Below are 16,119 nucleotides of genomic sequence, written 5' to 3' on the forward strand. Positions count from 1 at the left end.
GGCAAGACGTTACGAGCTGTTGAGATTATTGATGAAAGCGAATCTTGCATGAACGATGCTTCAAGCATTTTGATTTGATTGGATGATTATCGACAATAATCGAAACAGAGAATGGCAAATAAACTTGCAGCAGAGCAGAGTTATTTGTCTGAATCCGGGTAGTCAGCAATATTAACTATGCAACCTGCAGCATACATGACAAACTGAAATTCATAATCTATCTTGGCAGGTGATTGCAGTACGCTATCGTTTCGCCAAGGCAGTTTTTCTCCGTTATTCTATCCTGCATCACGCCGCTGTGGTCCGGCCTCTGACGTCCAAGATTTCAACAGTCGGAGGCCAAAAGGTCTGAATGGTAATGTTGATAAAACTCGACCTACTGACAACAAAAACCAAAGTCTTAACAACCGGAAGTGGTGCATGAAGTCAGGGTATGGCCCCCAAAGTCTTCTCAAATTGTTGAAAAAATACAACAGTCAATGTGGCAAGATTATTGAATCTTGCTTGTTTCATATTACAACGAAGCCATTTAGCCGTCTAGCCATTGAGAAGGATCTCTCTGCAGATGCACTCGTTGCTGGGTTAACGGGCAGAAGCTTGCAAATAGTTACCACTTCGCCTATGAGACAAAGTTCAGCAGACTTGAGATTTGTAACTCTCTTCAAGATGTCGTCCAAGCATACGGGTTCATTCTCTCCAAACAGCAATTTAAAAAGAAGAAACTGAGCATCGATATCTTCACCGTAAGTTTGCTCCATGAACCTCAACTCCTCTGCCTGACCTTCAGATTTCGAAACCTTCAAAAGCAACGACTCTAATTTTTCATAAGCTTCGAAGCAAGGCTGACTAAACCCTGAGGTTAATAGAATAAGCCATCAAGTCAACTGCTTTAAAATAGATATGAACAATTTTTTTGCGGTACAGAATTTGAAAATGGCTTTGAAAAAAGCAAACATTTTACAACATACTTAAAGCTTTTTCGTCTGACACTCTTCAGAGCATAAAACGTCAGAATAGGTTCCGAAAAAACACGATGGAAAAATATATACCCAGTTGTGGATCGAAATAGGCCAATCAGAAAAACGCAAGCACGAGACCGGTATAGTTGACCAATCAGTGGCGCGAGCCTAAAGAAAAATTACCAATGGAGTCAAACATCTTTCATGTGTTCTTTTGACATTAGTAGTCTTTTCACAAATGTTCCTTTGAGTGAGACCATCAAAATATGTGCCGACGCTTTGTACCGGAGCGAGCTTAATAGCCCACCATTCCCAGAGGAAGTATTCATTGAACTGATGGAAACTGCAACACGTTCAGTTGAATTCAGTTTTAACAATAAAATGTACCAACAAAAGGATGATGTCGCTATGGGTAGCCCTCTGGGACCTGCCTTGGCCAATATCTTTGTTGGCTTTCATGAAGAGCGTTTGTTCGACTACGACCAAAAGCCAGGTGTCTATTTTCGGTATGTGGATGACACATATACCATTTTCAAAACAGAGGCTGAGTGTGATATTTTTCTAAAACACCTAAATAGCCTACACCCAGCCCTCCAGTTTACGTTTGAAAAGGAAGAAAATGATTCCTTACCATTTTTAGATGTTTTGGTCGAAAAGTCTAGCACTGGATTTCTTACCAGTGTATATCGCAAGCCTACTTTTACCGGTCAGTACATACGCTGGAATTCATTTTGCCCAAAACAACGCAAAGTCAACCTTGTCAAAACATTAGTACATAGGGCACTTATGATCTGCTCGAAATCTAAACTGCACGCTGAACTGGAAAATATCAAAACGATCTTCTTGGACAACGGCTATCCTGAAGACGTCATTTTATCTTATACTAAGGAGAAGATCGCAAGTTTTTCGGCTGTTCAAAAGTTTGGTCCGCAAAAGTGCCCAGTTTATTTGAAACTACCATGGATTGGTAACACTTCCTTGCCATTCGAGAGTCAGATTAGGCAAGCCATAACCAATTGTTTCTTTGCTGTCAATTCTCGGATTGTTTACAGCACTAGGAGAGCCCTTCCATCCATTCAAAAGGATTGCGTTCCTACCAAACAAAAAAGTTCCGTCATTTATGAATTTACGTGCCAGTGTGATTCTGGCTACGTAGGGCGCACAACCCAAAGATTGGGGGATAGGATAAAACAGCATGTTCCTTCCAACATACGAAACAAAACTGCCCCTCAAAGAGAACAGCCTCCTCGATCTTGTAGGTCTAGAAACACTGTTAAAACAAGTGATTCTGCCATTGGTCAACATCTTTTAGACAACCCAGATTGTGCAAAACTCTATAATGACGACATGTTTCGGATAATTGGCAGAGCCCGGTCGTCCTTCCATCTAGCAGTTTTAGAGTCAATCTACATAAAAACGAAAAAAGCCGCCATTGTGTAGACAAAAGGAGTTCGTTTTCTCTCTTGGACTCCATTGGTAATTTTTCTTTAGGCTCGCGGCACAGATTGGTCAACTATACCGGTCTTGTGCTTGCGTTTTTCTGATTGGCCTATTTCGATCCACAACTGGGTATATATTTTTCCATCGTGTTTTTTCGGAACCTATTCTGACGTTTTATGCTCTGAGGAGTGTCAGACGAAAAAGCTTTAAGTATGTTGTAAAATGTTTGCTTTTTTCAAAGCCATTTTAAAATAGATATGTTTAAATAAATCCCATGGAGATTCAGGAAAGATAGATTGACTTCCCTCCTCATATCTTGCAGGAAAATGTCGTTTTCGGGGTAACTTTGGTTCTTGTAACCATACTGTGCTGCTTGGCTTTCAGTAGAACAGTATCGTAAAATGAATTGAAGCTTTCAGTATTGCGAATACTTTCAAGAGTTCTTTTGGTCAGGAGTGCCAATCGCTTTCTAGAGATAGCTGATAGTTTGTTCTCCTGTAAAGTCTTTGACATGTTGTCAGTATGGACAAACAACCTTTGACCAAGATTTAATGCAAAAAAGAACTCAAAACTTTTCATTTTGTTTTGACAGCCAATTATCCGAGCTTTTGCATTTGAATCTAAAGTGCCAGATTCTAAGCAAACACGCCACAACTGAAAAATTTGATCGTAGTTTTCAAGGATCCGTTGGAAACTTGTTGCTCGCACAGTCCACCTGGTAGTGCTCAGTTTTGTCATTGAAGCAGCAGTCATGTCTTCCACATCACATTCCATCTCAATGTTTTCTTTTATTTCGCCGAGAATTTTCTCCCTTTTTGGAGAGCATTTAACCAAATCGACGATTTCTCTCGAAATTTTCATTGCATCTGATGAAACCTTGCTGTCCGATGTGGTGTCTTTAACACTTGACGATTTTGTTCCATTTCTGTTTTCGCATTTTCATGCACCATGGCAAGTACATCACCACATTCTGGAACAACATATTCAAAAGTTAGAGCAGTCTTGTGCTATTTTGAATTTTCATGTTGTTTTAAATATTCCAAAGCATGTTTCCAGTTCGAGAATCCTGATGTATTAAAAGAATCCTCTTTATTTCTGCTGCTCTCCAGACAAAGTTTTGCATTCTGCCGCGAGCAAACGTTACACATCAGACAGTCTCGAGAAACATCATAATGAAGCCATGGAAAGTGTCTAAACCAAACACCCTTTGCATGAGCGAAACTGTTTTCCGAACTTTGTTTTTGGAAAGTCGTAGTGAATCGGTTGGAAAGGTGTGGTGATGGATATTGCAGTATTTTCTTGAAATGTGACTGATGCGGCAGGAGAATGTGTAGTTGTTGTAGAGGTTAGATTTTGGCATGTTGGGGTGCTCCGTTGAGTAACAAAGGATAATTTTATAGATGAAGTACATTCCTCTGGGTGAGTCATTTGAGTTTTTTGAATCAAATTTATTATTTTATTGCTTTCCGTACTTATCCCTGAAATAAACAAAGTTTGGTCTTTGAGATTAAAGTTAAGTTTTAAAGTTCAAAATAGCAAATGATTGATTTAATGGTGTACATTCTTTTTTATAATTTTTGTCGATGCTCAATGTTCTATTTTTGGATAATTTGAGGAACTCCTGTTCTTATTATTGTTTTTATGGTAACATTGATTTCTCTAAAAATACATACTAAAAATAGTTTCTAAGACCCGATAACTAATTTACATGAAATTTGTAGCACAGGTTGTTTACCCAAAAAGTTTTCTCCTCTTTGTTAACAATAGAAAAAGAAATTTAAAAACACTTTGCTTTTTTCTGCTAATTTTTAATGAGGTTGGTACCTTCTGATGATGTTCTTATTTTTAGAATAGCAAGCCTCGTTGTTCCTATAAAATGTGTTCTTATAAAAAAGAACGTGAGAGAAAAGTAATTATAACATAAGCGTAACTTACTTTATTTATCTGAGGTGTCCTTTTTAAAAAAAATTGTTATCTTCGGTGATGATGATTCTTTCTTATGTTCTTTTTTACTATCCATGTTACCATTGATCACATCATTCTCTCCGTAAACTTCGAACAGCTGACTGACTTGGTGAGGCGCACCTCTTCTGAAATTAGGGGCGGAAACCCAAAAAAATTAACAGAGATAATTAACACCCCATTTGCTTTATGTCAAGAAGGTGAACGTTGACAAAGGGACCATGTGTAAATGATGTTAACGTAATGTTAAAGTTAATACTGTTGACATATTGGCTATAAAAAGACGAATCAAAAATTCAATATTTGAAAGACCTTAAAACCTATTATTGCCAAAAAGTGGGGGGGGGGGCTATAGCCCATGCTAGCCTAATGGCTGCGCCGTGCCTGGGAAGAACAGCCAATTGAATTTTTCAAAAGGTTTCTTATGACTAGCTTATTTCAATTTGCAATTTTTTTAGGTATTTTATAGCTGAAGGGTTTATTTGTGTATAAAGAAGATAAAAATGAAAATGAATAAATTCTTCGGTTCCTGCCTCCCGATAACGATTGTTCATGCCTCCTTGCCTCGATTCAGATTCACACACCAATACGCGGTTAAGAAATTTTGATTCAACTTTTAACATCACACAGATGCGAAAGATTTGTGCTGCCTTTTGCGTGAGTTTTGCTCTGACATATATAGCTCTATGCAATTGTAGATCAACAATGTACCTTTAAATTCAAACTTTTGCCTCATTCAATTTCAATGTTGCGCAATTTTTGTTATTATAGATTTTATAAACATCAAGATTAAAAGCGTAATATCTACCACCACCACATCGCATAAATTTTACAAAAATGAGAGAAGAATATATAGAACAAAAATAAAGATATTAGAAATATACAGATTGCTGACAGCATTTTTCCGATGTTTTTCCCAAGTTGTAGTTTAGTACAGCATTATCAATTTCGCAACAGTAATTTATCAAAAAAATTACATTTAATTGTCATGCCAAGTCTAGAAAGTGTGACATGTCCTGAAAAGATTTTGTGTCCAAAACTGAAAAGCGAATTATATATTTGTCCGTGATTGGTGTGGCAGATGCACCTTCTTGATTTCAAGATTTGATATCTGCTCAGGCAAGCCAATTGAGCAATCAGATTTTGCACTGCATTGACTAAAACTACAGGAAACCTCCTGTGGCCTAGAAAAAAATTGTGTAAAAATTCAGTTCAAAGGCCACTTTTCTTGTCAGTATTGAAGTAAGAATGCAAAAACATAGATAATGTTAACAAAACAAGAAGTATACTATTTTGTCACACAAACCATGTTGGCACTTATGAGGTGCCCTGGCAATATCTTTCCTGTGCTGGGCAAATTTTGCATTCAGAAACACAAGATAAAAACCATATGATTGTTGATGCATGCTTGACTTGATTCAGATGTACACACCAATATGTGGTTAAGCAATTTTAATTCAACTTTTTAACATTACACAGAAGATAATGATTTGCGCTGCCGTTTGTGGGAATTTTTCTTGCTTTGAGATATATAGCTCTATACAATTGACCAAGACCATAGCCATTCACCAGACAAATGTGTACATATTTATAGAATTTTCTCTCTGTCAGCTTTTATCTTATGATAACCAAAATGACTGGCTTATAGCCGGTTGTCACAGGCTTTGAGTTAATCATCATCATCATGTACCATCTTCTATCAGAAGATTGGTACCATGACCCTCCAACTATCCCAAAATCTGAGTTTTGGTTTGTTGTCATGGTCATAGATAAAACAATACAGTTCTAAAATAATACAGTTCTATATTAACTCAAAGCTTCTAAGAAAGAATTGCCCTTCTTAGATGCCTATTGTGAATTTATTGGCTTTCCTTAAGAAATCCTTTGATCATTTAGTGAGTTGCATGACTCAGATATGCTTCCTCTCACCAGGGTGCATTCCATGTCAACTGTACGCCAAAGGTCCACCAAGCATTTGTTTAGGTACACCAACAATATACACTAAGGTATCAAAAGTATTGCACCACCTTGTTCAAAATGGCGGAACTTTTTGTAAACCTTTTGGCAGTACAAGACATCTGAATACAAGAACTAGGTGAAATAGGCGTATTTTGTAGCAAATTTTGGCGGAAAAAGTTGCAAATTTTGCTGACGCCATGGAAAACTTAGTTAGAAATGTTTAAATTACGCAAATACATTTTTGTTTGTAAAAATGTTGAGCATGCCTAAGGAAGAAAAATTGTCAAATGAGAGGCGAGTCGCTATGAAATATTTACGGGGAAGTGGTCTTCAATGTTCAAAAAAATTTTGACCAAGATAGATGCAGCCACACAACATCGACGGGAAATTAAAAAAGATTCCTTGAGAGTGTTACAGTAGTAAAGAAACCAAGAAGTGGGCGACCAAAAATAAATTGATGTTAGAGGGTAACAAACTTATCGGTTTTATTTCACTGCGTTTACACCTAGGGGCAGTAAAAGAAATGAAACTCGATACTGGGCAAGGCTTTGCAGCTCAAAATCCGTCCACAGAAAATATAATTGGGTGTTTTGAACAAATACGAAAGAACAATTTACCTGAGTAAAGGGAAACCATTTTTACAAAGAATTATTTCCAAACAAAAGAAATTAAAGCTTTGACACAGTCTGAGTAGACTCCAATTTTTAACATCACTTAAAAAGTTTGACTTCACATGAAAAAGGTTACAAACCATGATCCAAATGGTGATCCAAAAACCAGAGAATCATTAATTCTAAGAGGTTTCCAGGCCTAGTAAGAAATTCCACAAGAATACGTTTCCCAAATATATGGGTCCATTTCAAGGAGGCCTTTTTGCGGTTTCAAAAGTTTGTTGCTACCTGTCAAAATATTGAAATTTGAGACTGTTAAAAGACGTTTGCCACTGTTATCTTTTTAAAAAAATGCTCTAAATAGATTGAAGTTTTGATTGGTTGTTGTTTTGCTTTCAACCAATTGTCATTCGCCACTTAAAAACAGAATTAATTTGCATAACAGTAGCTTTTGATCATTCTTGCACCATTTCTCCTCCTTCGAGGTGGTGCAATACTTTTGATACCCTAGTGTAAAAGCAGTTAGTAAAACAATTTAAACATTGTTGCACCAGACAAAAAAACTGATTATTAAAGAAACTGTGGTGTATGAGTTTTTATTTTACGTTAACTATGTACCTGGCTTTATGTTTAGCATACCAACTAACAAAAATTTTAAGTATGTCAAAAATCTTTTTATTGGTTTGCACGCTCAATGCCGAAAAAAAACCTGGGTGTACGCCAAAGATCTTCTGGCCTAAGTACGAGGAAACACCCTGGTCCTCTCATACCCACTAAACAGTGTCCTCATACATAAATATCAAAAGCTTTGAGTCTTTGAAGGGCCATTTCATAGGCAATATAAAACAAACAAAACTGATTTTGTAAATTTTGAGATCTAGTTTGCAATTTCGCACATTTTATGGTCAAAATTAGAATAGTTTATGTATGTAGTGTAAATTAAAGACAGATAAAGTTCTGCCAGCTTATCGGGTGGTTAGGCTTTAAATCTTTTTGTTTACCTCACCTTACACAAGAAACCTGATGTATTGATATATATGATTTATTAAATACATGTAATGTTTTAATAAATTTTGATTTAAGATTTATGGTATTGATGTTTCTATCAAATTTTTAGCTCATCCTTTCCAGACCTTTATTTAATTTGCTCTGTGAAACTCTTATTGCTGTAATTGCAGTAAGAAGAATGGCAGACACAGCTTTTAAAATTGCAAGCAAAAATCCTCTAGAACAGTTTTTGCTCTTGGCAAAAAATATCAAAGGTACAGCTGTTGGTCATTTAATCAAGCAAGTAACAGAGGCACCAGGTGTTTATGTATTTGGGGAATTGATGAGATTGCCAAATATTAAGGAGGTAAAGCATGTTCCTTTTTTATTTTCATAAGGTGCTAACATTGATGTTCAAAAAAGATTTTGAAAATATTTTCAAATATATTGTTGCTATCTAATATTAACTTTTAATGACTTATGGTAAGAAGTTACTAACTTCAGAGAACATTCCCTTATTTTAAGTTATGATTTGCTTCAAAGTGTTTAAGGTACTCTTAGATTGTTCTAGGTTTCTTTTTAGGATGAAAATCATCCCCTTCCTCTGCTTTTTTATCTTCTTCTGTCATCTGCCTAAGGCATTTAGGAATCAACAACTATTTCTTAATAAAGCAATACAACCTTTGCCAATTTGGACTATCTTGCTTTCTGGTTTTTTCATACCAAATCCTGTTTTTATCTTCCCTGTTTGTTAGTTTATTGGGAATTTTGATATCTATCTAATTATTTTGAGACCTTATTTTTTAGTGGTTTGAATTTGCTCAATCATTTTCAAGTTAACTAATCTTTTTTTCATCGCTAACAATTTCTGCTTTGCTAATTGCAACTCTTATAATCAATAGTCTAATAAAGAATTTTTTAAACCCAAGAGTTAAAGTTTCTTATAGTTTGGAAGCTTGGAGAAAATTCCCAGGAGAGGGAGAGGGTCAGGTGGACCAAATGATTGTGACTGATAAAATAAGCTAACATGATCACATTTTTGCATCAAGATAATATAAAAAATACTTACATATTGTTAGCTAATAGAGTTATTCTGGATATATCTGTATCAATATTAGACATATGTAAGATATATTTCCATACAATTTTTACCAATAAGACAAATACTTGTTTGCTGTGCTTGTTCAGGAGATGTTTGTTTGTTAATTCCCCCTTTAGCTCATACTTTTGTAGAAAAGAGTAATAGTTGAAAAACTAAGCTGTTTGATAAATGCATACCTTTAAGTAAAGTTCAAATATGAGGTATTGTGGTTGTTTATTAAAGTGCACTGCCTAAAAGGTACTATTTTCACCTGTTGCAAGGTCACAGCCTGAAAAATAGTTTTTTCTTCTTATCTCTATATGACAATATTTTCTTTTCAACCTAGCACATCATAATCTAGAAATATCTTATGTCATCTACAAATTTGCTAAAATGCTGTATGTAAAAGACCTGCGATTAATTGTTTTTGAGACAAAGAAACTTTTAATTTGATCAGCTTTTCTTTCCAAAATTACACTTTTGAGAAGGAAAAAGAAACAAAAAGACATGTTTGTGCCACTGCAAGTAACACTGGAGAAAGCTTTAGATGGTAGATGCAATTGATAATAGAATGAATTTTTGAATGTTCAGTGGAGTCGATGATGGCAGATGTGTTCTTTCAACAATTTAATTTTTGTTGTAGATTGCTTCTTGTGAACTTGAGAAAGAATGGAATTTGTTAAATTTATTTGCTTATGGGAAGTACAGCAACTACACTGGTAATTACTTTTTTTACAATGAATGTATGATAAAAGAAACTGCAGGTGACAGAGTGTCAGGACAAAACTATCATGGATAAGATAAACTTTTTAAATTCAATCATTGTCATCCTCCAAAAGGTTTAATACAGTGAACTTTTGTATTATGTTCCATTGTTAAGCACCCTTTCCGCACAGATTTGGATGCCTTTTGAAGGATGGCTATTAGGTTTGAAATTATATTCATATACTTACTTGATAAACTAAAATACTGGAAGGCCGTCATATGTCAATAAATATAGTTTCTGCTGGCAGCCTGTTATCATTTGGTTACTATTTTCTTTGTTTTGTATTGTCCCATAGGCATTAAACCATTTATGCATTTATGCATTTATGCATTTATGCAATACAACAAAGTGCTTTTACACAGTTTTTGTATCTTTCCACTAGCTGATCTTACATGAATGGATCAATTCACCTGGCACTGTATCACTGCATATATATTATGCCCTCCTATCTCTTCACTTTGGCTGTCAGATATCATAATTGAAATGTGGTTCAGCCATAGATTCAAAAGTCTAAAGGTTCAAGAATACAATTAAACCAAATCCCATTACAACTAAGAAAGTCTCACGTATAGACCCTTGATTTCTTGCATCATCCCTCAAGTTTTTTTTATATTTGCATAGGTGTCATAAGTTTAAATTTTGTGTAAATCGTAGTGTCTGTTATTTTGATGTTAAGCTTGTGTCTCATTCACTTTTAAAGCAAATGTTCAGAACTTTCCAGAACTAAGTGAGGCACAGGTGATGAAGCTGCGCCATCTCACAATCATCGAGCTTGCATCAATAAACAAGGTATGCAGGCAAATCGTTAGTACAGGTCTTGCATTTTTTTATTCTATTTTCTTGTTATTAAACTAATGAAATCTTTATTAAAATCTATATTATTGCGTGAAACATTAGACTAGAAAAAGGCAGAGATGAGGTAACAGTATACTGTGTGTGAGGAGAATGTTCATCAAACGTCAGTACAGTTCGCATGTCATTTGAAAAAACATTTTTTTTGCTTTTGCAGGATGTCCGACAGTAGTGTACTTTCAAAAATTATGAATTGATAACTTTTGTTTTCTGACGTGCAAGGTGCTTTGAAAATTGGTTCGTTTTAAATGTTCCATTTTTAAGTATATACTGGTATATTGCAGACAAGTCTGTTTTTTTGTTTTCAAACATGGTAGGAATTTCCATTAAGATAAATTTCCATTACAATTTTATACATGAGAATTAAATGACATACATTTTAAGCTATAAAGACAAATGAAGCTATTTAAGGCCAGTTATTATAACAAAGTGATATTAGGCAAATTTTTCTGGAATCTTTTTATTTTCGTTTTCACAATGACTTATATTATCATTATCACATAGCACATTCCCTACTCCACACTTTTACAAGAACTTGGCATGAAAAGTGTGCGCCAGTTAGAGGTGAGCCATCTTTTAAATCTTCTCTACTTTGCCGTCAGTGCGAAAGTCTGTAGGCTGTTCACACATTTAAAGTAAGCCATTATTAGTTAAGTGGATACTTTGCTGGTAGTCTCATTGAACGTCGATAGGAAGTTACTTTTCTCAAATTTTGGTCTATGCTTTGAATTGTCCGAGGAAGGGTATTCAGATAAGAATTAGGTTCAGAAACTAGTAGAAAATTCTCCTGCCTGCTAATAAAGTCCGGATTGTCCGCAAAAGCTTAGGTAATAATCTTTACTTCATGGAATAGTCAAAATTCTTTGTAATTGTTATTGGAAAATGAATGGGAAGCTGGCTAAAGAGCATGTAGGTTTTGATAGAGTTGTTGATTGTGCATCAAATGAACCCTGAAGCCCGGGCATTAAATTCTGATGTGACCAAGTAGATTGAACTCAAGTTACAGATCCCTAGAGAAATACAAATTTATCTCTCTTTTATTTAGTGGTGGTAGCTATTTCCGGCGATACAATATATAATCTTTCAAAATGTCTGTTTTATTTTTTTCAAAATAATGAAACTGTTTTGTCTTGTCTAAACCATAGAAATTGTTATTATTCATAGCATCGTATAATCTTTTATGGACTAATTAAACGTCTTGCACAAATGTCTTCTCAATTTTTTTGTAGGATTTGGTCATTGAAACAATATATGTTGGAATTCTTAGAGGCAAACTAGACCAGAAGAGACAGCAGGTAAACTACTTTTGAACTGATACTTTGGCGAAGATCTTTTGAATTGTTACCTTGGTGTGTTCTAGCAATTTGTCTGCTACTATTCAGCCTTAAAGTAAAACAAAGTCACATCAATATGTTAATGGTTTGATTTATGCAATATTTTTTTGTGTGGTGTGAGGTATTTCGGAACTTAAAATTCTATATAGCGAAGATAGCCTGTTTCGATCTCTACCACAACAAAGCTATGACACCAGGGTCAAACCACTCAAAAACAAAGAGGCATTTCTAAGAACCTGACCTTGCATCACCCGTTTCTTTACTATTAAATGCAACCACTTGTCCGAGCTTGTTGCGCATTTACCTTTTACTGCCAAATTTTCACTGTAAATTATCATTTTCCATTTTTCCAAGTTTTTTCATTTCAAAGTGTATACTTTTAGATTTGACGTGACAGAAATCGTGTCAAATTTACGATATGTGTTAGCTTTTTCCAAATGGGAGTTTTCTGTTAAAAGTTAATGAACAGAAAATGAACAGAAAATGAACAGAAAATTATTTCAAAAGTGATATGATGGAACTACTGCTATTTATTTTGACCTAATTTTACATATATTTGTTCCTTTAAAACGTCAGAATACCTTTTAGCTTGAAATCGAGTTCGTCATTGGTCGTGATATCAAAGAAGAAACAATCGATTCTATTGCAGATGTTCTTGAAAAATGGTAAGTGTTTTTATTTGTCGATGATTTTTTTTGAAACTGCTTCTATTAGCTGTTTTATTAATTAGTAGCTGTAAAGAGAATACCTTTTGAGGAAACATATTATTCTGAGTAAATATCGAAAAGCCACCTAGTTACAGCGAAGATAGGTGTAAGCTGAATGGTGTAAGCAGATTGGTGAAGCAATTATATATAGTGATAGCCGTTAGAGCAATGCATTACATTTATCACTAGTTGAATATATCTTTTTCTGGTACAGTTCAATTTCAAGTTCTTGAAAAGTTATCAGCTGTTGAAGATATCTTTTCTTTGTAATACTTAAGATATTTTGGATTTAATGCAGCCAGAAACGTATTTTCACTGTCGAGCTTACAGCAACCAAGGAAAGTATTTTCAGACAAGGTTAGTTTTTTGTCTAGCAGGAAAATAAATCAAATACATTTTGTTTTTATTCGATATCAATCTTTGAGCTATCTGTTCTGATTACTTAGGTGCAAGAGCTGCGATGAAGTTCTTGAAAGCCTTGACAAGCAAATATCTCGATCAAATAGCACGAAGGAGCATAGGCTGAGGCTAAAGAAGCAAATTGAAGAGGAGGTGCTTAGAACACAGACTTTCTTGACTTATTCTAGAAATTTGTACCATATTCGTCGAATACCCCCACATTTATACCGGCTTTTATATTTCTTCAATTGTCATATATCAAATACCAAACCAAGCACATCAAATCCAACATGAAATTGCAGAACTTCTTCGATGAAGCAAAACCTTTTCCAATACGATCAGCTTGCTTTCTTCTTAGAATGAAGATGATTTAGCAAAGGGTTTGTTTGAATGGGCTAGAGCAAGGTCATACATTAATATTCTGTTGCAAGCCATAGGTTCGCCCTGCCAACATAAGAATTAAAGTTTGTTTATTGTTCTAAACGAATCGCGCTTTGCCTATCTCCATTACCCAGATAAGCTCTGGTTTTTCTTATCATTTCAAGGTCAGCATGACCTTCACAATAAAGTCTTCATGTCATTTTAAAAGTGAAATCGCCATCGTATTGAATTCCCCGCTTGCTTTACTGGCATACGATATTGCTTTGCTTGCTAACAATACTTTTTGATGTTGTAAAGTCTTTATTAAAGAGCACTGACAAAATAAACCCATCTTAATTTGTCCTCACCATGAATAGGAACTTATCAAAAGGACAAATAGTCTATTATTTGTAATAAAGGTCTGCTCTCTGCCTCTTTAGAAAATACAATTTTTTATTTCGCCTGACTGTGTAGCTACTGTTCTGTTTATTTTAGACTGGCAACCTTAAGAAAGCGATCAAAGCGCAAAGCAGTGAAATGCCAGCAGAAGACAACGATTCGTCCGCTTTATTATATCAAAATGTTCAACAACAAAAGCTGCAACAAAAGCATAATAAAATGTATGATGTGGTTTTATCTTCTACTTTTTCCGATAACTCATTTCCGATAATCTCTATGAATTTTTCTACTCCTTCTTCTCGATCCTCGCAGGGTGCTTTATACCTTTTTTCTCCAATTTTTACTCATTATAGGAAGCCTGGGGAGAGCGCAGAATAAACCTTGGCCGAGCCTGTATCTGCGAAGTTACTTTACAACAAGAATTTTTCTAAATTGCTGATGATTATTATTACTGTGTATTCACGTTGCATTGTGAAGTTCCATTCTTTATCGTTCACTTTCTTCTTTTTGAAACTAAGATTTTTCAAATTTTATAGCTAAAACTTTAGAACTAAACATTTCTATGAAATCAAAGCGTGAAGCCCATTTAAAATTTTCGTCTGACAATTATATTCGCCAGACAGAAGTATTCCAAATGTGTCTAGATACGATATAAAATCGCTGGTTTTTTGCACAAGCAAGTGAATACAGAAACGAGTCTATTGGGCCACCATAATGAAGCTTGTTTCAACCTCGTCTGCTCTGAATCATAGGCTTTCCTTAACTTCTATCGCCCATTATTATTTTCGCGTGAATCTTGTCAATTTTTTGTATCATTGTTAAGTTACGGGTGAAAATGTATTTTAGAATCTTTTTTTGAAAACATTGTGATGCCATGCTTCAAATGATTTTTTTTCCAGGCTAATGTCTGTATTGAAACCAAATCTCCAAAGTCGAGGAAAATCGTCAAGGCAGTGACAGATGAAGGTTTATATCCATATCGAAACAGGTCCATATCAAAACAAGTATTTCGACTAGTTATAAATAAATTCTCCTTGCTTAAAGTACTGATAAATATTAATGATAAAATAACTCACCAGCAACCAGCTCTGTCGTTTTTAAAGCGTTAAGCTTGTGAAATAATTACGCATGTGTGCAACCTAAATTGTCTCTGTATTCTAATCACTTCTCAATTATTTGCACCGAAGTTTAAAGAATATTTTTACTTATTCAATTATCGCAAATGAATGAAATATAATACTGATTTTTGAAAGGCTTACAAATCAGTCTGCTAAAACGTTTAAATCTTCTGGTTGGTTTACAAAATAGAGGCATTTTCGCCAAGTATATTGAAGCTTTTAATTTAATTTCTTTAAGGCACAAGGTTTGTTAAAGTCGGAGGGTCAACAATGTCACTGCATTGCAGCTGTACCTGTAACGGGACTGTTCGATTTATGACGAAGATTACTGCAGACGGTGGATATAAGCGAGCTGTGCACCCAAAAAATCGTTCCATTTCCGTTGGTGCTTTCTTCAGTTCTGGATATGATGCTTTTCATTATTTTAATATGTAAGACATGAATTTCGTTATTAGAATTTTTCTGTGTTTTGTTTGTTATCTGCTTTGCGAAATTATTCACCTTTTACATTAACAATATATCGATATTGCTCAGGCACTGGTCAGTTTTAAACCGACTGGGGCGTTTTTATTATGTTTTTTTGTATTTAGACGCTCTTCATTAAAAAATTGAAAAATGCTGATTTGTTATAAGTATCATGAAAGTTACTATTTTCCCGGCCTGTCATACAGGCTCGATAACTTGTAGGTAGAGCTGTACATCCAACAAATTCTGGGATGAAATTGTCCTGCATGACCCAGAGGTCTATAGTTGCTAAGTCTTGTATCCAGTTCTTGTGTTTCAGAAGTCTTGCTGTAAGCAAATAGCAACAAAACCACCTGTGATATCCTTGGTAAAAATGAGTGTGTTTCTGGTATTTGACTAAGGATTTCTCCCTGGCAGGTTTTCGATTGTTTCTAGAATTTTTAGCCTTATAATAGTTGATTTGACTGTCAGGCAGATATCGCGAATGCAAACAAGCCAGATAACAAGGTCTGTGTTCTTGTCTTCTGGCACACGGCAATAGCTAGGAAAAAGGCTAATAAGATGGAGCTTGCAAAGAAGAGAATTTATTTTTTTGCTTTGGCGAGGCACGTGGTCAGGTAAAAAGCAGGCTTGCAAAAATTCGATCAAAACAGCTAACAGTATATGTTAGAATACGCTCCCATGAATATGCTCTCTAGGTTGTGCATTCTACATAGCCAG

At 35.0% G+C, this 16,119-nt stretch overlaps 1 protein-coding gene and 1 pseudogene across 3 annotated transcripts; one reads left to right on the plus strand and one right to left on the minus strand.

The window, feature by feature from the left end:
- Positions 1-286: 286 nt before the first annotated feature.
- On the minus strand, positions 287-3,762 carry LOC148957179 (uncharacterized; annotated as a pseudogene).
- Positions 3,763-4,933: 1,171 nt separating this feature from the next.
- Positions 4,934-15,552, plus strand: LOC135688522 (COP9 signalosome complex subunit 7b). 3 transcript variants are annotated; one of them, XM_089115703.1, is made up of 12 exons: positions 4,962-5,018; positions 6,294-6,344; positions 8,110-8,285; positions 9,643-9,718; positions 10,466-10,554; positions 11,122-11,181; positions 11,847-11,912; positions 12,540-12,616; positions 13,105-13,210; positions 13,913-14,037; positions 14,716-14,804; positions 15,173-15,552. In XM_089115703.1, exons 3-11 carry the CDS (start codon positions 8,118-8,120, stop codon positions 14,771-14,773), a joined length of 825 nt encoding a protein of 274 aa, XP_088971829.1. In that variant the 5' UTR covers positions 4,962-5,018; positions 6,294-6,344; positions 8,110-8,117; the 3' UTR covers positions 14,774-14,804; positions 15,173-15,552. The 3 variants fall into 3 exon arrangements, with proteins under 3 accessions (XP_088971830.1, XP_088971828.1, XP_088971829.1); XM_089115704.1 differs by lacking the exon at positions 6,294-6,344 and having other exon boundaries at positions 4,934-5,018; positions 14,716-14,820; XM_089115702.1 differs by lacking the exon at positions 6,294-6,344 and having other exon boundaries at positions 4,934-5,018.
- The last annotated feature ends 567 nt before the right edge of the window (positions 15,553-16,119 follow it).

This window comes from Rhopilema esculentum, unplaced genomic scaffold (assembly GCF_057945365.1).
Source record: "Rhopilema esculentum isolate cy_ngs unplaced genomic scaffold, ASM5794536v1 HiC_scaffold_36, whole genome shotgun sequence".
NCBI lineage: Eukaryota > Metazoa > Cnidaria > Scyphozoa > Rhizostomeae > Rhizostomatidae > Rhopilema > Rhopilema esculentum.

Excerpts from the sequence above, each read along its gene's own strand:
- LOC135688522 (XM_089115704.1), top strand. The coding sequence starts at position 8,118 with ATGGCAGACACAGCTTTTAAAATTGCAAGCAAAAATCCTCTAGAACAG. Across the intron at positions 11,182-11,846 it reads AAAGTGTGCGCCAGTTAGAG|GATTTGGTCATTGAAACAAT; the intron begins GTGAGCCATCTT and ends ATTTTTTTGTAG. Across the intron at positions 11,913-12,539 it reads TAGACCAGAAGAGACAGCAG|CTTGAAATCGAGTTCGTCAT; the intron begins GTAAACTACTTT and ends AATACCTTTTAG.